Below are 23,387 nucleotides of genomic sequence, written 5' to 3' on the forward strand. Positions count from 1 at the left end.
TTTGTTAGTCTTCGGAAAACCCAACCCTTAGTTTTGTTGATCTTTTCTATTGTTTTTCTAGTCTCTTCTTTGCTTCTGCTCCGATCTTTGTTTTTTCCTTCCTTTGCTAATTTGGGGTTTAGTTTGTTCTTTGTCCTTCAGGTGCAACATTAGGTTTTTTGTTTTGTTTTGTTTTTTGAGATGGAGTCTCACTCCATCACCAGGCTGGAGTGCAGTGGTGTGATCTTGGCTCACTGCAACCTCCAACTCCCTGGTCCAAGTGATTCTCCTGTCTCAGCCTCCCTAGTAGCTGGGATTACAGGCACGTGCCACCACACTCAGCTAATTTTTGTATTTTTAATAGAGACGGGGTTTCACCATGTTGGCCAGGATGGTCTTGATCTCCTCACCTCGTGATCCACCCACCTCAGCCTCCCAAAGTGCTGGGATTACAGGCGTGAGCCACCACGCCCGGCCTAACATTAGGTTTTTTTATTTGACAGTTTTTTGTCTTTTAACATAGGAATTTATTGCCATAAACTTTCCTCTTACAACTGCTTTCACTGCATCCTGTAAGTTTTGGTGTGTTGTGTTTCAATTTTTGTTTTTCCCAAGATATTTCAAAATCTCTCTTCTGACTTTTTTTCTTTGACCCAGTAGTTATTTAGGAGTATGCTGTTTAATTTCCATAAACTTGTGAATTTTCCAAGATTCCTCCTGTTATTGATTTCTAGTTTCATACCACTATGGTCAGAAATGACACTTGAGGCCAGGCACGGTGGCTCATGCCTGTAATCCCAGCACTTGGGAGGCCAAGGCGGGCAGATCACCTGAGGTCAGGAGTTCGAGACCAGCCTGGTCAACATGGCAAAACCCCGTCTCTACTAAAAATACAAAAAAATTAGCTGGGCGTGGTGGCACACACCTGTATTCCCAGTTACTCGGGAGGCTGAGGCACGAGAATCGCTTGAACCCAGGCGGTGGAGGTTGTAGTGAGCTGAGATCATGCCACTGCACTCTAGCCTGGACGACAGAGGGAGACTCCATTTAAAAAAAAAAAAAAGTAAAGAAAAGATACTGGATATGATTTCAGTCTCCTTAAATTCGTTAAGGTTTGTTTTGTGGCCTAACATGCCATCTATCCTGGAGAACTTTCTGTGTGCACTTGAGAAGAATGCATATTCTGATGCGATGTTCTGTATATGCCTGTAAGGTCTATTTGGTCTAAAGTGCAGGTTGAGTACCCTGTTTTCTTACTGGTTTTCTGTCTAGGTGATCTCTCCATTGTTGAAAATGGGGTACTGAAGTCCCCTACGGTTGTGGTATTTCTATCTGTCCCTTCAGATCTTTTAATATTTGCTTTTTAGGCCGGGCGCAGTGGCTCATGCCTGTAATCCCAGCACTTTGGGAGGCCGAGGCGGGGGGATCACCTGACATCGGGAGTTCGAGGTCAGCCTGACCAACATGGAGCAACCCTGTCTCTATTAAAAATACAAAAAATTAGCCGGGCATGGTGATGCATGCCTGTAATTCCAGCTACTCGGGAGGCTGAGGCAGGATAATCACCTGAACTCGGGAGGCAGAAGTTGCCATGAGCCGAGATCGTGCCATTGCACTCCAGCCTGGGCAATAAGAGCGAAACTCTGTCTCAAAAAAAAAAAAAATAAAATAAAATAAAAAAATACTTGCTTTATATATCCATAAATAGTGCCACAAAAGCGATTGATAATGGGGTGAATGTCACCACCATGTGTGCCTGTTTTGGCTGAGGTGTTGTTTCTTTGTAGGTGAATTGCTGTCAAATATAGTTTTATGCAAGAGGCATACTAGTAGCCATACCGTTAATAACTGCACAAGCCAGGATTCAGCTGCAAAGAGTGTATCAAGTGCCCGCATTGAGTATCTATAAGGCATGCTCATGACTTTCACTGACAGAGAGAAGGAAGCTCCTGGGTGACATTCATGTATGACTGGGCTTATCAGAATTGTGACTTGAATTTGATCAGTAGTTTCTTCTCAAGAAGTTAGGGAGCTACATATTAGAGGCCCTGCCTTTTTGGCTTAATGTGATTCCAGATCAGGGGTTGGCAAATATTTTTAAAAAGAGCCAGATTGTATTTTACACTTTTCAGTCCCCGTGGTCTTGCTGCAAATACTCAAACCTACCCCTGCAGTGAAGGAAGCAGCCCTGGATGTAGGTAAACAGATGGGAGTGGCCATGTTCTAGTCAAACTTTGTGTATGGACATTGAAATCTGAACTTCAACACATTTTCATATGGCATGGAATCTTTTCAAAATTTTTTCTTAAGGGTTAGAAAACGTAAAACTAACTCTTAGCTCACAAGTTGTGGGAAAGTAGTGGGCAGAAGTAGCTCCTGGGCTGTGTTTGGCAGTCTGCTGTTGTAGATGGTAAGAGTATGTTCTAGAAGGTGGCACTTTGTGGCCCTGGGTGAGGGTGGCCTGTCCAGTAGTTTCTGCTTCTCCTGCTGGTGTTGCTGGTCTGTGGGCTGGGCTGTTGGTGTCTGTGGTTATGGTTTGAGTGAGTCCTTTTCCAGAACGCCTGCCTGGGACAGTGGTTCCTCTATGTGTAATGAGAGCGGGCTACGGGGGTGTACCTGGAGCTGAGGTGCTGGCAGTGCTGCCAGTGAGCTGGAATCTATGTCCCGTCATGCTGAGCTGTGTGTGCAGCCCTGATCATTGTCAGCCCGTGAGCAGGCAGGCGTTCGCTTCTGTCTGACCTGGATAATTAAGTCATGCTAATTGCTGTAGCTCCTGGCACAGTTTCTTCCAGCCTAATTGGGTAAAATGACAGGCAGCTGCTGTGTTGGTCTGCCCTCCTGGGCTTCTACTGCTGCTCCAGTTAGCACCCGCTCTTACTGTTTGCACCCAGCGTGCAGGTTCCCTGTTGCAGAGACTCCAGTTGCACTGGGTACTGACTTTCCCAGCCAGGAAGGCTGCAGGTAATGCTGGCCTTACCTCCAAAGCAGGCTTTCTATTATTTTGTCCATTAGTGAGACTTTTCCTGTTCTAATTACATCTCTGCTGTGGGATTTCAGAGAAAATCATCTGATATTTTGTCTCCTGCAGGGCGGGAAAGGACGCATAGGAGTGGTCATATCATCCTACATGCATTTCACCAACGTCTCAGCCAGGTAGGATGAAGATGTCAACTCGTTGTCTTGAGGTGCTAAAAGCTGAGCCTGCATGGGGCTGAAGGCTGTCTGTGCGGGAGCTGTTCTGGATACCAAGGGCTCGGCTGACCTGTGTTTCCCATCCCCCAGTGCTGGGGTGGTCAGTGCCTAGAAACCCAGTTTCCTTAAGCGTTTACACTTGTGAAAATGGCATTTTCCAGGTTGGGTGACTACGTATGATTGATTCTAAGTACTTCCATGGAGGCATTAAAAAAATAAGTGGCCCCACTGTCCCTTGTTCTTTAATAGAGAATTCTCTAATAAAAAATAACAGAGATAAAAGTCACCATTATGAAAAGAACAGAGTGGTCTCACTAAATCAGCTCATACCTTGTATATAATGATGATGACAGCCACCTCTTTTGCAGGCACTGGGCCTCTGGGAAGTATACTGAATATTTTCCTTTTCTCCCTGAATTCTCCTAACTAACCCATGAGGCAGTTACTATCATTCCCATTGCATGGATGAGGGAGGTGAGGCTCAGAGGAGCCAGGCAGCTTGCTCACGATCTCACAGCCTAGGAGCGGAGAGCCAGGTCTGGGCTGGTTTCCATGAGATGGAACTGTAATCGTGGAGACTTTGGAGATGCCACTCGGGTCCCCTTAGCCAGACATGACACAAACACGGCAGGGCCACAAGGACCTCAGCCCTATGCCCATCCTCCTGGCCCTGGGCAGCTGTGGTGTACACCCGGACCCTTCCCAGAGTGCAGATCTTCACTCTCGCTGAAATGCAGTGCAGAAAATACCATTATTTATGGGGTCTGCATTTGCATCTGCCCTGTCTTCTCAATGGCCTCTTTGTAAAGCCTGAGCTTTCCATTCTGAGGAAATAGAAGCCTATTCACATCAGCCGATAAACCTTTTCCTTTCTAGCACCAAGGAGTGAAATTTGACTTTCTGAATGTTTTCTCTGGAAACCAACTGGGGAGTTGGTGCCTGCCAGGGAGGAAACCAACCCCCAAGTGAAAATCAGATACCCTCTTGGTGAGAATAATCATCGGTGTGTGTGTGTGCCAGGAAAATCGAGATTCCTGGGCACATCCATCCCTCAATGATGCCAAAGACATTTGGTTGGTGACTAAACATAGCCCGGCTTATTCTGGACAGAGACCACCTGAGCACTTCTGTTTTTTTTTTTTTTTTTTTTTGACAGAGTCTTGCTCTGTTGCCCAGGTTGGAGTGCAGTGGCGCAATCTTGGCTCACTGCAACCTCCGCTTCCCAGGTTCAAGCGATTCTCCTGCCTCAGCCTCCTGAGTAGCTGGGATTATAGGTGTGTGCCACCATGCCCAGCTAATTTTTTTGTATTTTTAGTAGAGACAGGGTTTCACCGTGTTGGCCAGGCTGGTCTTGAACTCCTAACCTCAGGTGATCATTCACCGCGGCCTGCCAAAGTGGTGGGATTACAGGCGTGAGCCACCACGCCCAGCCACACCTGAGCATTTTTATCCCCAGCAAAGTAGTACTGCCTGAACTGAAGTTCCATGCACTGTGGATAGTCCTGGATTTTTTGGGAAGGGTAGATGTCTTAGGGCTAAAAACACACCTTTGACACTCTTGCTACAAACTGTTTTCTCTCAATAGTCAATATGTATTTCAGCTGCATGTGTCAGGCAATTTACCTGAATCTCTCTAAGCCTCAGCATCCTTACCTGGAAAATGATGGTAGTCTTACTTCCCAGAATGTTGTGACAGTTCAACATATGTTACACAAAAATCACTTAGAACAGCATCGGTACTCAGGTATTGGCTATCATTAACGCTGCTGTGATTAGTAGGAGTGGTAGTATTAAGTGCCTTTCAATTAAATGGGCTGATACCACATGCTTTTTGTGACTTGCTTTTCTACATTAATATCATTTTATACGCATCATTCCCCAACATCAGTGGCAGCATAGCACTTTATTCAATGGATATGTTATGTATTTAAGCATTTGTTGATTTTGCCTATCCAAGTTGCTTCCGGTTTTTTTTTTTTTCTTTGTGTGTGTGTGTGTGTGTGTGTGTGTGTGTGTGTTTAAGACGGAGTGTCACTCTGTTGCCGGCGCTGGAGTGCAGTGGCGTGATCTTGGCTCACTGTAACCTCCACCTCCCAGGTTCAAGTGATTGTCCTGCCTCAGCCTCTCAAGTAGCTGGGATTACTGGCGCCTGCCACTACGCCCAGCTAATTTTTTGTATTTTTAGTAGTGACGTGGTTTCACCATGTTGGCCAGACTGGTCTTGAACTCCTGACCTCGTGATTTGCCCACCTTGGCCTCCCAAGTGTTTTTTTTTTTTTTTTTTTTTTTTGTAATTTAGGTTGCTTCCAGTTGTTTTCTACTGCAAAGCTTGCCATGATGAACACATTCTTATACATACATCTTTGATCATTTCTACAATATTCCCTCTTAGATTATATTCCAGAAGTAGAGTAATCCCAGATAGCACAAGCACACGTTTGAGATCTTTATCACAAACTGCAAACAGAAGAAAACAGAAACTTCAAGTCACCAGTGAAGAAGAACATTCTTGTATCAACACCATAAAAATAAGAGTTATAAAGACAAAACCAGTACTAATATTATTACTACTTCTAATATTACTATGGAAAACAAACATTGGTCAAAATGTATTCTCAGCATTTAACAAAACAAGTAAATTTCAGAAAAAGGAATGCTTAAAAGTCAGTGGGAGGCTATGGAGCTGCACTCTCCTGCTCAGTATGTGATGGACTCAGTGCTAAAGTGAGCCCTTCTGTTTGTGACTGCCCCACCAGCACAGCCCCTTGCCTAGCAAATGCATGAAGCAAGTTGTCCATTTTATAGCATTCTGTGCTATAAACACTCAACTTACTTTTGAGTATGTATCTTTTTCCTCCTGCCTGTCTCTCTACCAGTATTTTTATGAAGTCCACAGTACGTATGTACATCATTTTTCTAGAGGGGCACAGACACGTTTTTCTAAGTAAGGGGCCCACTTCATCAGGTGTTGTTGTTGTTGTTGTTTTAAGATGGAATCTCACTCTGTCACCCAGGCGGGAGTGCAATGGTGCGATCTCTGCTCACTACAACCTCCACCTCCCGGGTTCAAGTGATTCTCTCACCTCAGCCTCCCAAGTAGCTGGGATTATAGGCACCCACCATCATGCCCTGGTAATTTTTATTTTCAGTAGAGCGGGTATTTCACCCTGTTGACCAGGCTGGTCTTGAACTCCTGACCTCAGGTGATCCACCCGCCTTGGCCTCCCAGCGTGCTGGGATTACAGGTGTGAGCCACCGCACCTGGCCTATCAGGGTTTTAAGGAAGCATTTGGCCCAAATGAGTTGGAATTGTTAAGACACCGCACTCATATTCCAGGATTTGTGCTGAAGTCATATCAGGAAATCCCACGAGTGCCCTGCTGTGAGATTTCTGGACATTTCTGTCAGATACTACCTGTGAGCACTGTGGACCTGACATTGAAGGTCAAATATATTGTTGGAAAGCAGGGTTACTTTCAGTCACTTCAAAAACAATGCTGCAGCCCCGAGGCCTCAGGTACCTTTCCAACCCCAGTGCCCTGCAGCCTTCTCAAGCCCAGTCCTGGGAGTGACATACTGGCGGGGCACAGGCTGGCCCACTTGTGTCCCGAGGGTGCCTCTTGGGACTTCACTGGGGGGGTCCGTTGACTCTCCTGCCCTAGGTTGCTCCCTGCATCCCTCTGGTCCTGAGACTTGAGTCTGCCTGCTTGTCTTGCACAGAGCCCACTTAAAATGGTCTTTATTTAGGACATAGGGTGGCCAAGGGACAGTTTCGGACACCAGGCCTACCACCTGCCTGCTAAGAAACCTCAGTTGGTTCTTCTGCAAGCCGGGTACTCAGCACTCTTAAGAATCATACCTTTAGATAAGGAGCTGTTATTTCAGATGAGAATTCTGACCCTGCACTATGGCTCCCACTTTGAGAACAGTATATTCCTGCAGGGGAAATGAAGTCTAACAAGAGACAGGTGGATTGGGTGTGCACAGGTGCAGCAAAGGGTGAAGCCCCTTGTGGGAGTTGGTCGCTTTGAATAGCCGTGAGACACATCCCCCGTCACGCACCCACGTGGGGTGAGCTCCACTGAGTTAACTCTCTCTCTCTCTCTCTCTCTCTCTCCCCTCCAGCGCCGACCAGGCCCTTGACAGGTTTGCAATGAAGAAGTTTTATGATGACAAAGTTTCAGCTTTAATGCAGCCTTCCCAAAAACGGTACGTATACATCCCCAAAGCCAGAGTGAAGAGGTGAATGAAATTTAACATATAAAAATGTGAAACCAGAAGAGGCATCTCCTCTGTCCCAACACCTAAATGGTATTCTTGGGTCATGCCAAAGACTGTGAAGGTAGTGGGAAGGCTTGTCCCTCACAGAGGTTAAGGACTTAGCCATCCTGCATGTCTGTGGTGAGAGAGAGCCCCCTATGTTGCTGGCTTGCACTGACAGGTAGAGGGAGGACTTGCTCCAGTTGGCAGTTTCCTCTCTTGCAGTGAATGAGTTTTGATTTCCATTATTATGTTGGAACTTGGTTCTATTGGCTAGACCAGGGGTCAGTGAACTCTCTGCAACGGACTAGAGAGTGGATATTTTAGGCTTTGCAGGCTACAGGATCTTTATCGCAACTGTTCTAACATGAAAGCAGCCCTGGGCAATATGGAAATCAGGGAATGTGGCTATATTCCAATAAAACTTTACTTACACAAACACATTAGCAGTTGCACTTGGCCAATTCTTGTAGATCATCAGTTCCCTGAGGCCACGGAGTATTTTTCTGTCATGCTGCCCATCTCTCCCTTCTCTACTCCTGGGCTTGGCCCCTGGAATGTGCTCAGTAAGTGATGGGGAATAGCCATGGTGGGGTGCAGAACTTTTTCCTTTTGCTGCCCGCCCCAGCAGGCTGAGGTCAAGAACCTGAGCAGGGCTGGCTGAGAGGCAGTGAGAAGGACCCACAGCTGGCTCCCCATCCAGGTGCACTTCCTCCACAGATGGTGACACCTAGAGCCAACCAGGTAGCCCCATGGCATATTTCAAGGCCCACAGCAGGGAATTTGTAGGAGAATTGCCAAGGTCATTGCCAAATGGTGTTCCGTTTTGGAGACAGGTAGTTGCGCACCGGACCTTGTGTATGCAAGTTTTGATGCCTTGTATCTGTTTTCTCCAGTGCAACTGAGGGCTGTGTCAGCAGACATGGGGGTAGACGGGCAGAAAGGGATTTCAAGCATCACCAGAGGTGCACCTTTTCCTTTTGTCTTGCTATTTCCAATGGCCTGGCTCTGTTTCTCTTGAAACCGGGTGTGTTGGAGGAACATGGGCTAGGGTGTGGGACCGTGGTCAGCAACAGGGCCCACATGCAATGCAAGTTGCGTGCAGAAAACCTAGCATTTTATAAAATATTTTAGTTGAACAGTCACTTGGTTTTTTTTTTGAACCATTAAATGTTATTTCTTTGTTGAACAGTTTCCAAAATCATGACATTCATATGACCTCCTGCATGGAAAATGAGGTGTAAATAGGGAGTAACCCATGCAGAATGCTTGGCACATAGGAAGTCCAGCTGTCATCTTTCCTTTTTTTTTTGTTCTTATTTCTTACGGCACCAGCAGCTTGTTTATAACATTAAAAGAATATGGGAAAAGGGGGGAAAATATCTCCTTATTTTCTTTTTTTTCTGTTCTTTTTTCTTTTCTTTCTTTTTTTTTTTTGAGACGGAGTCTCGCTCTGTCACCCAGGCTGGAGTGCGGTGGCACAATCTTGGCTCACTGCAAGCTCCGCCTCCCGGGTTCACGCCATTCTCCTGCCTCAGCCTCTCTGAGTAGCTGGGACTACAGGCGCCCGCCACCACGCCCGGCTAACTTTTTGTATTTTTAGTAGAGACGGGGTTTCACCGTGGTCTCGATCTCCTGACCTCGTGATCCGCCCGCTTCGGCCTCCCAAAGTGCTGGGATTACAAGTGTGAGCCACTGCTCCCGGCCTCTTTTTTCTTTTTTTGAAACAGAGTCTTGCTCTGTCACCCAGGCTGGAGTGCAGTAGTGCAATCTTGGCTCACAGCAGCCTCAACCTCCTGGGCTCAAGCAATCCTCCCACCTCAGCCTCTTGAGTAGCTGAGACTATAGGCGCACATCACCACGCATAGCTAATTTTAAAATTTTTGTGGAAACAGTGTCTCACTGTGTTACCCAGGCTGGTCTTGAACCCCTGAGCTTGAATAATCCTTCTGCTATGGCTTCCCAAAATGCTGGGATTGCAGGTGTGAGCCACTGTGCCCTGCTCTTCTCACGTTCCCATGCCCAGGGTTTTCATGCATCCTTCCCGTCATTGCACATTTGAAGCCAGAGCATTTGCATTGTTTAATGTTTGCTGGATTCAATTTTACATTCCAAGGTTAATCCCTCTGCTCCCGAGATTAGGGAAATGCCCCTTATTCCTAGCTCTTTTCTTTTTATCTTGACCAGAGCCTGCGTGAAAAGATGCTCACCAAATGGTAATCGAGCATGTAAATGAATGAATGCATAAGATAAATCTGGAGGAAAGTTTGAGACCAGAAGGACGTGTGAGGACAGCTTGTGTGGGAATAGGCTCTGTGATGGGAGGCTTCTCTGTTGTCCTGAATGGCCTGGGGAGTGGGATGGGTGCGCTGCAGGCTGTTTTAGGACTGAGCTCAAGAAATCACTTTAAAGTCAAACTTTTAATAATCACTCTTGATAATAATTAATTAGCAAGGAATTTGTGACTGGGAAGCTCAGAAGTCTCAACAGCAACTCTGATGGGAGGTCAATCTTTGTTATGTTGTTTGTTACACTAAAACGCCATGGAGCAGATGGCCCATGGAGCTGACCCATAAAACTTACATGTGCCCATGTAAGTTTTCTGTTTTTATACCTTCCTTGTCGTCAGCAAATCATGAGAAAGAGCTTGTTGACACCCCGGTGTGGCCTCCTGTTGGTGCTCATGACCACCATTGTGTTATTGAGGCACCCCTGAACTTCCTTCCCTAAACTTGGAAGCCTTCCTCTTTGAGAAGTAGTTAAAAAGAAATACTGGGTGTGGCACAGTGACTCTAGCCTGTAATCCTGATTCTTTGGGAGGCTGAGGCAGGACACTCCCTTGAGTCCAGGAGTTTGAGACCTGCCTTAGCAACACAGGAAGACCTCATCTCTATCTAAAAAACAACAAAAAAAATTAGCTGGATGTGATGGCACACGCCTGTACTCCCAGCTACTCTGGAAGCTGAGGTGGGAGGATCCCTTGAGCCCAGGAGTTGGAGGTTACAGTGAGCTGTAATTGCCCCACTGCATGCCAGCCTGGATGACAGAGCTAGACCCTGTCTCCTCCTACCCCCCAAAAATGCGGGTATAGTTTTGGTTTATTATCAGCATCATGGAAATAATATTAAAATTATTAACGTTTCTGACATCTCTTTTCTTTTCCGCCTTTCCTTTCCTTCTGAGAGAGAGACAGCAGCACACGTTTCTTGGCCCCATCACTGAGTTAATGGGGAAAGTGACAGGTAGCCAGTTGTTTCTTTGGGGAGCTGATCTCTCCTGAGTGTTGCCTGCCAAGGTGACCCTGGGAGGCCCCACGTGGGAGTCACCTAAGACCATCAGTCATGTTGTCTATGCATATTTGGGTGTGCTTTTGAGGTAAAGGGAAGACAGACCAAACAAATGTCTTGGCATGGAGAAATCAGGATGTCCTAGAAATTATCCTATATAGTGTTACTGGTGGAAGGTATCCAAGTTACCAACAGTGAATCCATAAGGGTCTGCAGCAACCTCAATTCTTGCCTGCTCAGAAGAAAGAATTTGACTGAGGGGCATAAGGCAGAAAAAGAGACAGAGACAAGTTTCAGAGCCGGAGTGGAAGTTTATTTTAAAAGGCTTTAGAACAAGAAAGAAAGGAAAGTACGCTTAGGAGAGACCCAAGCGGGCACATGAAGGTCAAGTGTGGTGTTTAACCTTGGTCCTAGACTTTATAGGCTGGCCCACTTCCCATGTCTTGTGCCACTTTCCCATGATTCTTCCCTTGGTGGGGGCTGCCCGCATGCATAGTGCCCTCCTTTTGCTTGGGAAGTGAGCACATGCAGTATGTTTAGGAAGTTGTACGCATGCCTATCTGAGGGTTTCTTCCCTTTTCTGGTGATGTGCCCTGAGAAGGTCATACTCTGCCATTTTTTCTGTTAATGCACATGCCCTAGAAATTGTGTCTCCCTGGAGCCTGCATTCAATTAACAGTGCAATAGGTGTGGACCATCAGGAAATGGCCTCCTGGCACCGGCTGCCAGTGTATCACTTTCAGAGAGGCAGTGTGATAATTGCCGAACCATTACCCAACATTCTCCTAGTGGGTGAGGAAAGAGCCCTCTGCTGCCCTGCTCATGCCTGTCTAACTACCTGTAAAAATGGCATTATTTGATTTTTGATATTTCTGTCATTTTTGACACAGTACCTCAGGTGCTGGAAAGAATGCTTTAAAGATACAAGGGGAGTAGTTTTCCACATTCTCTAAAGGATGAGGCTCCTCAGGTAGTCTCTGTAACCGACAAATGGGTTCATTATTCAATGCCCAGATAGAGCCGATTTACCAAGACAGGGGAATTGCAGTAGAGAAAGAGTTTAATTCATGCAGAGCTGGCTGAACAGGAGACTAGAGTTTTATTACTACCCAAATCAGCCCCCTGGAAAATTTGGAGGCTAGGTTTTTTCCAAGATATTTTGGGGAGAAGGGGGTGCTGCTGAGTGGCTGGGGGTGCAATCATAGGGAATGGGTGCTGCTGAGTGGTTGGGGGTGCAATCATAGGGGAAAATGGCCTTCTTGCTTCTGAGTCCGCTTCTGGGTGGGGCCAGAGAACAGTTGGCAGGTCGGGTAGAGCTGTCAGTTGTCAGAAATGCAAAAGCCTGAATAGACATCTCAAAAGGCCAATCTTAGGTTCTACAAAGGTGATGTTATCTCTAGCAGTAATTGAGGAAGTTGCAAATCTTGTGATCCCCAGAGTAATCTTTTAAGTCTATACCTTGGCAGAATTCAAGCTGCTTTCATCCTCCCAATGTAGTGGTCTTGCATTAGTTTTACAAAGGTGGTTTAGTTTTGGGCTTTATTATTCACAGCCACTCCTAACAGCAAAAACTTCCATTTGGAATCTCCATAAATCTCCCTAAACATTTGAGTTGCACTAGACATAAAGCTTAAATCTGTCTGAAAAGGTGGGTGCATAAAAATCAGCATTCAAATGTTACTTTTCCAAGCAACAGGAACCATCATCACAGGACATCTTTCCCAACAGCTTACTCATTCTACATTCCCAGCACTCACAGAATGTAGTAAATGAATAATAAAGTTTAAACTGTAAACTTTACTTTCTCCTAAAGTTAGTTTGGTCCAAGCCCAGGAATAGCCAAGGGCAGCCAGGAGGTTAAAGGCAAGATGAGGGTTGGTTACATTAGATCTCTTTCACTGTCATACTTCTCTCACTGTTAAAATTTTTGCAAAGGCTATTTTACTTCATGCCCCTGTGGCCCCTCCCTGCACATCCTCCTTGCTGCCCACAGCCTGCGGAAAAAGGGTGACCATTCCTCAGGGAGCCACACACTTTGCCTGGGCCTGGACATCCCCTCTGAGTCACCAACTCTGTGGGCAAAGCCACCTACACTCTGGCAGCATACCTCAGGAGAGCAGAGGCTGTGGCAGATGTGTCGTGGTCTACTCTGACCCTTAGGTCCATGCAACTGACTCATCTTTGCAGCAATTCCAATGTGTAGGTCTCATTCTCCCCATTACATGAGAGGGAAGGGAATGCTCAGCAGAATGTTAAGAAACAGCCCAGGCTTGGCTGACACTAACAGGTGGCCTAGCTCACCTTTCCTGGCTGGTTGGTGCTGCCCCTGCAGCCATGGCTGAGTCTGTGAGTGCTGGGAATGTAGAATGAGTAAGCTGTTGGGAAAGATGTCCTGTGATGATGGTTCCTGTCGCTTGGAAAAGTAACATTTGTTTTTTTTTTTTTTTTTTTTTTTTTTTTTAGGCGGAGTCTCGCTCTGCCGCCCAGGCTGGAGTGCAGTGGCGCGATCTCGGCTCACTGCAAGCTCCGCCTCCCGGGTTCATGCCATTCTCCTGCCTCAGCCTCTCCGAGTAGCTGGGACTACAGGCGCCCGCCACCACGCCCGGCTGATTTTTTTTTTTTTTATATTTTTAGTAGAGACAGGGTTTCACCGTGGTCTCGATCTCCTGACCTCGTGATCCGCCCGCCTCGGCCTCCCAAAGTGCTGGGATTACAAGCGTGAGCCACCGCGCCCGGCCGGAAAAGTAACATTTGAATGCTGATTTTTATGCACCCACCTTTTCAGACAGATTTAAGCTTTACGTCTAGTGCAACTCAAATGTTTAGGGAGATTTATGGAGATTCCAAATGGAAGTTTTTGCTGTTAGAAGTGGCTGTGAATAATGCAAGGGACAACTGAAAATTTCAAGCTGCTTTTATGTTTGTTTGCTTACAAGTTAAAAACAATCCTTTAGGCCAGGCGCGGTGGCTCAAGCCTGTAATCCCAGCACTTTGGGAGGCCGAGGTGGGCGGATCACGAGGTCAGGAGATCGAGACCATCCTGGCTAACACAGTGAAACCCCATCTCTACTAAAAATACAAAAAATTAGCCGGACGTGTTGGCAGGCGCCTGTAGTCCCAGCTACTCGGGAGGCTGAGGCAGGAGAATGGCGTGAACCCGGGAGGCGGAGCTTGCAGTGAGCCGAGATCGCGCCATTGCACTCCCGCCTGGGAGACAGAGCAAGACTCTGTCTCAAAAAAAAAAAAAAAAAAAAAAAAAACAAAAAACAAAAAACAATCCTTTAGTTTTTAAAATGTACTCACTGGTTTGCGAAGAAGCACGGAAAACATCATCTCCAGGGAGTTATTTCCTAAAAAGAAAGAAAAGATAGCAATGGGAAAATAATGGAGCTGTTTTTATAAAGTATCTGGTTTCTAATCTTCCCGTCTCTGAAAACTGTGTTGACTAAGTAGGAACATTTTATTTTGGATAAGGCTGTTGGGATGGTCTTTAGAGGGCATCTGATACCCTACAGTTGATTCATTTATATCCACCTTTAATGCCACAGAGAAATACCATGTATACGAAGTTAAAGTTGATCCTTTCCATAGTCAGCTGGATGAACTAATTGTGCAATTCTGTCCTGTTATGTTTGTTTCTCCTTCTTTTCTTTTTTTGCTTTGAGATGGGGTCTTGCTCTGTCACTCAGGCTGGAGTGCAGTGGTGCAGTCTTGGCTCACTGCAACCTCTACCTCCTGGGTTCAAGCAATTCTCATGCCTCAGCTTCCTGTGTAGCCGGGATTACAGGCGCATGCCACCATGCCCAGCTAATTTTTAAAATTAGTTAATTAATTAATTAATTAATTAATTTTTTGTAGAGACAGGATTTCAACACATTGGCTAGGCTGGTCTCAAACTCCTGACCTCAGGTGATCCGCCCACCTCAGCCTCCCAGAGTGCTGGGATTATAGGCGTGAGCCACCGCGCCTGGCCCCCCTTATTTTCATCCATACCTGAATGTTCTTTTCTTTGGTACTGGTGGTGGTTCTCTAGGAAGTCAGTCACAAACTCAGTGCTGTTACCTATGCTTGGCTATCTGTCTGCAATCTCATAGCATTCACTACAGCTTATATTTGCAGTGAACTTTGTTGTTTTTATAAGACATTGCTATTTTTTAAAAAATGTTTTTTAAAGGCATGCTTTTATTTGGGATTTTGAACAATATGTTGGGTTTTTTTTGTTGTTGTTAATCTTACCTTATTAAGAAAGCATGTGAAGGAAGAAAAAAAATAACATTTACCTTAGCATTTTATGTCTTTAATTTACCTGAAAATATGATGCATAAAAAGTTGTTTTCTATAAAGGACATATGAGAATTATATTCCAAGAGGTTACTTTTTGATTGGTTAAACTATCACCTGAGCAGCCCTTTGTAGACTGACCTGAGAGGTGATGACTGTTGAGAACTGGTTTTGGGGAGAAGACTCTGGAGTCCTGGGTCCCAGGCAGTGACAGCCTCCTTCCCTTCCCCTCTGACCACCACTGGGCTTGTGGCCCTGGACTTTGGCCTTCTTTGGGAGCTCGTGGCAAAGAAGACTTTGGCCTTCTTTGGGAGCTTGTCAGCTTGGCCCTCCTCATCTGAAGGAAATACTTCTCGTGCTTCGTCTAGTGGCAGGGGCAACAATTCCAGCCAGGCCACATCAGCAGAAATGAAGCTCTGTGACCACAGTATGGTACAAGACCTGGGTCATTTCCTGGAGGATGGCTGTTTGCCCCTCATAGGACCTTGGCGCCAACTCTGGGCTCAGCTACTTGGACCCCTTACGCTGCCATGAACAGGAGCCCCTCAGGCCCAGCGCTCCAGAGCCTTCCATGTTTGCATAAAGTCATAAAACAAACATCGACTTCACCTAGATGCCTGGTCCAAGTGCACATGGGGCACTGAGAACACCCCCAGGGAACAGGGCCGTCTCAGCTGCGTGGTCACTGCAGAACCGCCCGAGCACATGGCCAGGCGGTGTGGGACTCAGTGTGCCACTGACAAACCAGATGAGCTGAGGAAGCTGATTTCCCAGTGTCCAGGGCTGCCCTGTGCTGGAGGGAGGGCGGAAATGCCCCAGAGAAGGTGACTCAGGCCTCTCAATCCGGGCATTTGTGGTTCCTCACTTTTACTCAAAACCAGGGAGCCAAAGGACCCATGAAATCCACAATGCGTAAAATTTGCATGATTAAAAATACACAATTCATGCATTCGTCTGCCTATGTACAACTGAGGGTGAGAAGTCTTGTTGCCAGGGTAGAAAGTACCCTGCAGGGGAGGCGTGTGGGAGCCACCTGGAGGTCCACTGAAGTCTGGTCATCGGCCTCACAGGGTCCCCACGTCTCCAGGCTGAGCGTCTGTCCTCTGCAACTCTTGTGAGGTTTTGTCCTGTTCTGAGAGAGCAGAAGAGAAGTTTGCTGCCAGGAAGATGGAAATACTGACATGCCCTGTTTCTCACTATGAATTGTAACTGAACTGAAGCAAACTCGCTTTTCTAACATTTTCCTAGTGGGTGGACTATAAGTAGGGTTTTCTTTTTTTTGGTATTGTTTAACAGAAGTCTTCTCTTGTTCAGTTTGTTTGTATACAAATTTAACTGCTTGAATAGGGGACTGGGTGTGAATTGCCAGCGTAAGTGAGATATTTTTTTTCTTAACACAAGGTCTGTGATGGCCATTTCTGGCTTGGGGTAGGATGGTTGTAGGTGCTGGCAGCACAGTCACCTGCCACTTCCTGCCTCAGTCTGCTGTGGCAATAGAGAGATGCACAGATTGTTAAATATTGCGGGGTTTTTGGTTGTTTGGGTATTTCCTGCAAAGAGTACAGTACTTTGGTGGAGACAGATATGGAAACACAGATTCCATGCAAGGTGTTGAGGCTACAGTGGAGGTTGTGTGGGTGCAGTGGCCACGGTGAGGGACCTCAGGGCATGGGCCATGCCAGGCAGGGCACCAGCAGGCAGGACAGGCCAGGGAAGCGTCAGAGAGCTTGGCAAGCCTCTGGCTCATCTTCTGGTCACTGCTGCCACGTCAAGCCTCATGAGGACCCCGGCAGTCAGATGCTCCTAGTGTAGAAGCTTCCCGCTTGACCACCAAATGCTCATGGAAGTTGTGTGCGGTCAGTGTTGGAAGCATGAGGCTGATGCCTACACTCAGAGAGGCTGACGGCCCACATGGCCTTCGCCTTTGGAGCTGGGCCCTGAAGAGAGAGGGGCAGCAGGAAGGAGAGCCTCTTATCAGATGTGGTGTGGAAGGCTGCGGGGTAGGAGGGGAGTGTGGACTCCAGCCTTTTCTTAGGGGTCCCGAGTATGAGCAGAAAGCAGCAGGTGCAGTGAGTCGTTCTGGGCCTGGGTCACGTGACCCTGCCGTATGTGCAATGCTAGTGACAGAGCACACGCCCACCAGTGTGCCAGGCCTCTGCTTCCGCTGCTCACCAGTGGGGATTGTGATGGCCTGTGGCCTGGCTTTGCCCGGCAATAGGTTCAGTGGACAGGCACAGAGGCCTTTCAGGTGTGGGATGCTCAAGCTGAGAGGCCAGTTGTGCCTTGGTGTCCCTGGTGCCTGGTGCGCTGGTGGGAAGCCCTCAGACCTGTGAGCGCAGCACCACGCTGGGAACCCCTGGCTGTGAGCAGTGGACCGGTTCTCTCCCAGAGCCCCAGACCCAGCCAGGATGTGTTTCTCCTTGAGTTCCCTTCTCAGCAGGGGCTGAAGATGCTTCTGGGAAGTCTAACCCAGCTGTCCTTTTGCAGGTACGTTCAGTTCCTCAGTGGGCTCTTGTCCGGATCGGTGAAAATGAATGCCTCCCCCCTGTTCCTGCATTTTGTCATCCTCCACGGCATCCCCAACTTCGACACAGGTGGAGGTGAGTGTCCTCCATGACATGGTACCTGTGATTGGCTGGCCCAGACTTGGGGCTGGTCTTGGGCCCCTCAATTTAGATAAGCCTCTGCTTTCCTTCTAAGAGGGCCCAATATCTGCTCCTCTGCCTCCCTGGCGATTGACTGTGTCCCTCTTCTGTGGTCACAGCGCCATGTTTATGTGGTTGGGCCAAGTTATTTAATCAGGGGAGGGACTGGCGGCCAGCAAGGGTGATCAGAAATACCCCTGTGTATATGCATAGTGACTCGGGCAGACAAGCATTGTTCTGGGCTGCAGCCCTGGTGGGTCAGCTGTGCAGTTGGCCTTGAGGTCACAAGCCATGGAAGAAGCCCAGTAAGAGAGGCATGAATGTGACCCAGTCTCCCCTGACGCATCTCATGAGCCCATCTCCTCCTTCTCCTTTAAAATGACCCCACAGGAAAGCACACAGCATGTAGATGAGGGTGAGGGCCCTGAGCCCTCTCCTCCCTGTCCCACTTAGATGAGCACAGCACACGACTGGGGATCAGGGCCCTGTCCCCACATCCCCAGTTCCCCAAAGGTGCACAGAGCATATGGCCGAGGGTCAGCAGGGCCCTATCCCTCCTCCCTAGTCCCATGCAGGAGCACATGGCACATGGCACATGGCTGAGGGTCAGGGCCCTGTCCTTTCCTTCCCAGTCCCATGCAGGCACACACAGCACATTGCCAGGATTCAGGACCCTTGCCCCTCCTCGCCAGTCCCATGCAGGTGCTTGCTCAGAGGTTTCTATTTTCTCTGAAGTACATCTGTGCCTTCAGGTCCCCCTGGTCATTATGGCCAGAGTGACCTTGCCAAGCTGCTAGTTGGTTTTGAAGCAGTCTGGCTTCAATTCAGGAGCCTTTAGCACCCTTTGGATAAAGGTCAAACTGTGTTGCTCTGCAGGCTTCTGTGGCTCCATGCGCTGCCTTCCCAAACCTCAAAGGCCGCAGGTGCAGTCTCCTGGTCTCCTCGTCCCTTTCTGTCTTTCTGATTGCCAAATTCCTGTTCGTTCTGTACCGGTCATGCCTCTACAGACAGTTGTGCCTTTCTTTCAGTGTGCCGGCCCTTTCTGAAGCTCTACCAAGCCATGCAGCCTGTGTACACCTCCGGGATCTAGTGAGTGCTGCTACTGCTGCTGCTGTGGGATCTGGACGGCTCAGGGAATTGCAGTAGAGCTTCAGCTGCCTGTCCCACAGGAAGAGGGTGGGAGGGTTCAGGTCAGAGAATGCCAAGAAGCCAAAGAAGAGTCCAGTGGGGAAAACCCTCTCGTGGCCCATGCTCCAGCATCACGCCTTGGCCCTCTCTCCTGCCCTGCACAAGTGTCTTTGGGCTGTCACACTAGTTAGCTCCATTAAAGGACATAGGGGCTGGAATTTTGAGGGGGGAGAGGGCCATTTGCTTTTTGGAGTATGGTGGCCCCTCGGTTTTCAAGGGGGATTGATTCCAGGACCCCCTTTGATTACCCAAATCCGAGGATGTTCGAGTGTGTTTTATAAAACGGCATTGTCTTGAACTCCTGACCTCAAGTGATCTACCCGTCTCGGCCTCCCAAAGTGCGAGGATTACAGGTGTGAGCCACCGAGCCCCTGGCCATCATGGTGAAACCCCGTCTCTACTAAAAATACAAAAATTAGCCAGTCGTGGGGTTGTGCACCTGTAAACCCAGCTACTCGAGGTGGAGGCAGGAGAATCACTTGAACCGGGGAGGCGGAGGTTGCAGTGAGCCGAGATTGCACCACTGCACTCCAGGCTAGGTGACAGAGCGAGAGTCAAAAAAAAAGGCCAGCCTTGGTGGTTCACCCCTGTAATCCCAGCATTTTGGGAGGTGGAGGTGGGCGGATCATGAGGTCAAGAGATTGAGACCATCCTGGCCGACATGATGAAATCCCGTCTCTACTAAAAATACAAAAATTAGCTGAGCGTGGTGGCGTGTGCCTGTAGTCCCAGCTACTTGGGAGGCTGAGGCAGGAGAATTGCTTGAACCTGAGAGGCAGAGGTTGCAGTGAGCCAAGATCGTGCCACGGCACTCCAGCCTGGCGACAGAGCCAGACTTGGTCTCAAAAAAAAGAAAACAACAACAAAAAACTGGCATTGTATTTTCATATAACCCATGAGCATTCTCCTGTATACTTTAAATCATCTATGGATTACATAACAATACCTAATTCAATGTAAAGGCTGTGAAAATAGTTGTTACAATGTATTGTTTTTTAACTTCTATTATTTTTTATGGTTGCATTTTTGTTTTTTATTTATTTCCCACAGTATTTTCTATCCCCAGTCAGTTGAGTCCATGAATGTGGAACCCAAGAATAGGGAAGGTTAACTGTGAACATATTGGAGAGAGTCCTATGATAGGATCTCACTACTGTGGTTTTTCTTTCTCGCTCCTTTCCATTTTGTTTTTTATTTTTATTTATTAATTTTTTTTTGAGACAGCATCTTGCTCTGGCACAATCTCTGCTCACTGCAGCCTCCACTTCCAGGTTCAAGTGATTCTCATGCCTCAGCCTCCCGAGTAGCTGGGATTACAGGCACCTGCCATCATGCCCAGATAAATTTTGTATTTTTGTAGAGATGGGGTTTCACTATGTTAGTCAGGCTGGTCTCAAACTCCAGACCTCAAGTGATCCGCCTGCCTTGGCTTCCCAAAGTCCTGGGATTACAGGCATGAGCCATGTCCGGCTTCCTTTGCATTTTAAACAAAAGGTAGCCACACATCCCCCAAATTTGTACACATTTCTGAGCTTTCTTTGTCTTTTTGTATGTGGACAGGCATTTTATGAAAAGCCAGTAAAGTTAACAAATATTCTCACTACTCACAAAGAGCTATTGTCACGTTTCTGGGTTTGCTCTGGGCCCTGTGTGCACTGATGTCACTCTGGAATTGCACCCGCAGTTTGTAACTGAAACTGTGGCCCCTTCCTCTAAGGCTGCATGGTCATCTCCAAGCTTGGGCCTCTGGAGTTGGACCTTAGTCACTTCAAGTCAGTCACTGACCATGATGATGCTATGAGGACCCTCCATAGCTTGGGAGCTTTCTTTACCTTTTTGGATTCATTTAGATTCTCAGGAATTAGATTCTGGGCTGATTGGGCATTCTGTGTAATTTCTGAGTTTTTGGTTGTACGGTTGCTTTTCTCTACATGTATTCTTCCCACGAAATCATGAAGTTGCATAATGATCTGCCTTCTTCTTCATCCCAAAGCAACGTTGGCCCAGAAAACCCCAGCAGGATCTGCATCGTCATCGAGCCGGCCCAGCTTCTGAAGGGAGATGTCATGGTGAGTGCCCACCGTGGCCACAGATGTGTCCGTGTCCCCACTCTCCCAGTGGTGATGACTTGAAATCATGATTCTGTGTTAAAACAGTAACCCTCACCACCAAAAAAGTACCCTGTAGGAAGATTGAAAAGTAGCTTTTACCTTAACACTGGGGTACCCCACCCCCGGGCCGTGGACCTTATCGGTCTGTGGCCTGTTAGGAACCAGGCCTGGCAAGCGAGCATGACCACCTGAGCTCCGCCTCCCGTCAGATCAGCAGCGCCATGAGATTCTCATCTGAGTGTGAACCCTATTGTGAACTGTGTGTGCGAGTGATCTAGGTTGCACACTCCTTAGGAGAATGATGATCTGAGGTGGAACAGTTTCATCCTGAAACCATCCTCCACCAGTCCATGGAAAAATTGTCTTCTGTGAAACTAGTCCCTGGTGCCAGAAAGATGGGTGACGACTGCCTTAAGGCATTTAGTTAACTTTCTGAATAAAACTATTTTAATTAAAGGGACGGAACAAATCTTCATTCTTGATTCTCTTTCATTCTAGAGCCACTTGAGATCTATAACCTGGAAATTAATGTCCTAACTCGGCCACTCACTTCTGAGAACCCCTGTGTTCTGACTATAATTTGCATTCTTCACATGATCACAGGCCTCCCAGAGTGTGGGTGCAGAAATAGAATATTTATGTATCATTGATAGCCAAAGTGTGAAATACAGCTGGTGCAATTACAGCTTGATTAATGATCAAAACAATGATTTCTCCAGATAATTTTGACTCTTGGGTGTGTTGGTTCTTGGAGATTAGCCATTACATTTTTGCTTTTTATTTTTCTTGAATACAAACAATTCATACATTTAAAATAATTTTAGGAAAGTTTTTCATCTGAAACAAGGTAAGCTTTAAAGGCATATGTATGACTTTCAGCATGCATAGAATCATAGAATGTAAAGATTTCATGGCCTTCGAAGACCCACTTCTTTTTTTTTTTTTTTTTTATTTGAGACGGAGTCTCGCTCTTTCACCCAGGCTGGAGTGCAGTGGCGCGATCTCCGCTCACTGCAAGCTCCGCCTCCCGGGTTCACGCCATCCTCCTGCCTCAGCCTCTCCAAGTAGCTGGGACTACAGGCGTCCGCCACCACCCCCGGCTAATTTTTTGTATTTTTAGTAGAGACGGGGTTTCACCTTGGTCTCGATCTCCTGACCTCGTGATCCGCCCGCCTCGGCCTCCCAAAGTGCTGGGATTACAAGCGTGAGCCACCGCGCCCGGCCGAAGACCCACTTCTATAAGGCAGTAGGGTGAATCGAGAATTAGCTTTTCATTGTATTATAAATGCCCCAGACAAAGTTTTTGAGGATTTTCATTAATTTCCCCGTAACCCCTAGAATTTAAAATCTTAGCTTAGTGGGTGGTGAACTCCCTACCTTGCTGGTCCTGAATTCTTACAAAAATCAAATCAATGAGGATTGAAGGTGGAGAAGATTGAAGGTGGAGACTGTCTAAACCCATCCACGCCTGCGGGGTCCCTCTGGGGCCTCCGGGTCTGTCCTGTTTCACATGCTCACCACCTAATTGAGGGGTTCTTCAGGCCTGGAAGGCAGGTCTGGAACAATAGCCGGGCCCAGCCCTTTTCAAGGCATTGAGTAAGCACTTTATAAACATCTTGCCTCCCATTTCATAGGCGAGAAAGCTGAGGTTTGGGGTGCGTCATACGTTTTTATAGGCCCGTTTCCTCAGCTGTCTATTCTACTGTCCTAAGGAGGAGGACCTGGGCTGGAAGTCTGTCCTCAGCGGTGCTGTGCTGCAGCAGTGGTGTGGCGTCCCTGTTGGTTGGAAGTGAGAGGGAGGACCAGGAGGGGAGAGAGACATCCGCTCTGGTGTTCCCTCACATCCTGTGGTCCAGAAGGCAGCCCTGGGCTTGTTTCCTAGGAGACTTCACCCTGGAGGCTTCTTCTCCCAGGACACTTCCTGGGATCGTTGGACAAAGGGCCTGAGCCTTTATTGAGCACCGGCTATGTTCAGCACTTTACTCCTCCACCCACTCTGGAACTGGGTCCAGTGTTCCAGCTTTAAAGAGGAGGCTGGGCTGGGCGCAGTGGCTCACGCCTGTAATTCCAGCATTTTGGGAGGCTGAGGTGGGCGGATCATGAGGTCAGGAGATCGAGACCATCCTGGCTGACACAGCGAAACCCCGTCTCTACTAAAAATTAGCAGGTCGTGGTGGCGTGCGCCTGTAGTCCCAGCTACTCAGGAGGTTGAGGCAGGAGAATGACATGAACCCAGGAGGCGGAGCTTGCAGTGAGCCTAGATGATGCCACTGCACTCCAGCCTGGGCGACAGAGCAAGACTCCATCTCAGAAAAAAAAAAAAAAAGAGTAGGCCAAGAGAGGCTGGGGGCGATGCTGGTAGGATTTGCACCCGCCCTCATCTTGTTTCCATAGTGTTCTACCTGCCCTGGGAGGCAGCATCTCAAGGGCGGTTGCTCTCCGAA

At 47.6% G+C, this 23,387-nt stretch overlaps 1 protein-coding gene across 7 annotated transcripts in view; it reads left to right on the forward strand.

Annotated features, from left to right (window-relative positions):
• Positions 1 to 23,387, forward strand: part of TNS3 (tensin 3) — a 314,080-nt gene that overhangs the window by 155,619 nt on the left and 135,074 nt on the right. For all 7 annotated transcript variants that reach the window (XM_055293200.2, XM_055293206.2, XM_063609575.1 and 4 more), the window contains 5 exons: positions 3,068 to 3,132; positions 7,297 to 7,380; positions 17,487 to 17,599; positions 18,673 to 18,733; positions 20,826 to 20,901. In XM_055293200.2, the coding sequence (XP_055149175.1) occupies positions 3,068 to 3,132; positions 7,297 to 7,380; positions 17,487 to 17,599; positions 18,673 to 18,733; positions 20,826 to 20,901 (399 nt within the window). The remainder of the gene's footprint in view (positions 1 to 3,067; positions 3,133 to 7,296; positions 7,381 to 17,486; positions 17,600 to 18,672; positions 18,734 to 20,825; positions 20,902 to 23,387) is intronic.

The sequence above is a fragment of the Symphalangus syndactylus genome, chromosome 9 (assembly GCF_028878055.3).
Source record: "Symphalangus syndactylus isolate Jambi chromosome 9, NHGRI_mSymSyn1-v2.1_pri, whole genome shotgun sequence".
NCBI classification, from domain to species: Eukaryota; Metazoa; Chordata; class Mammalia; order Primates; family Hylobatidae; genus Symphalangus; species Symphalangus syndactylus.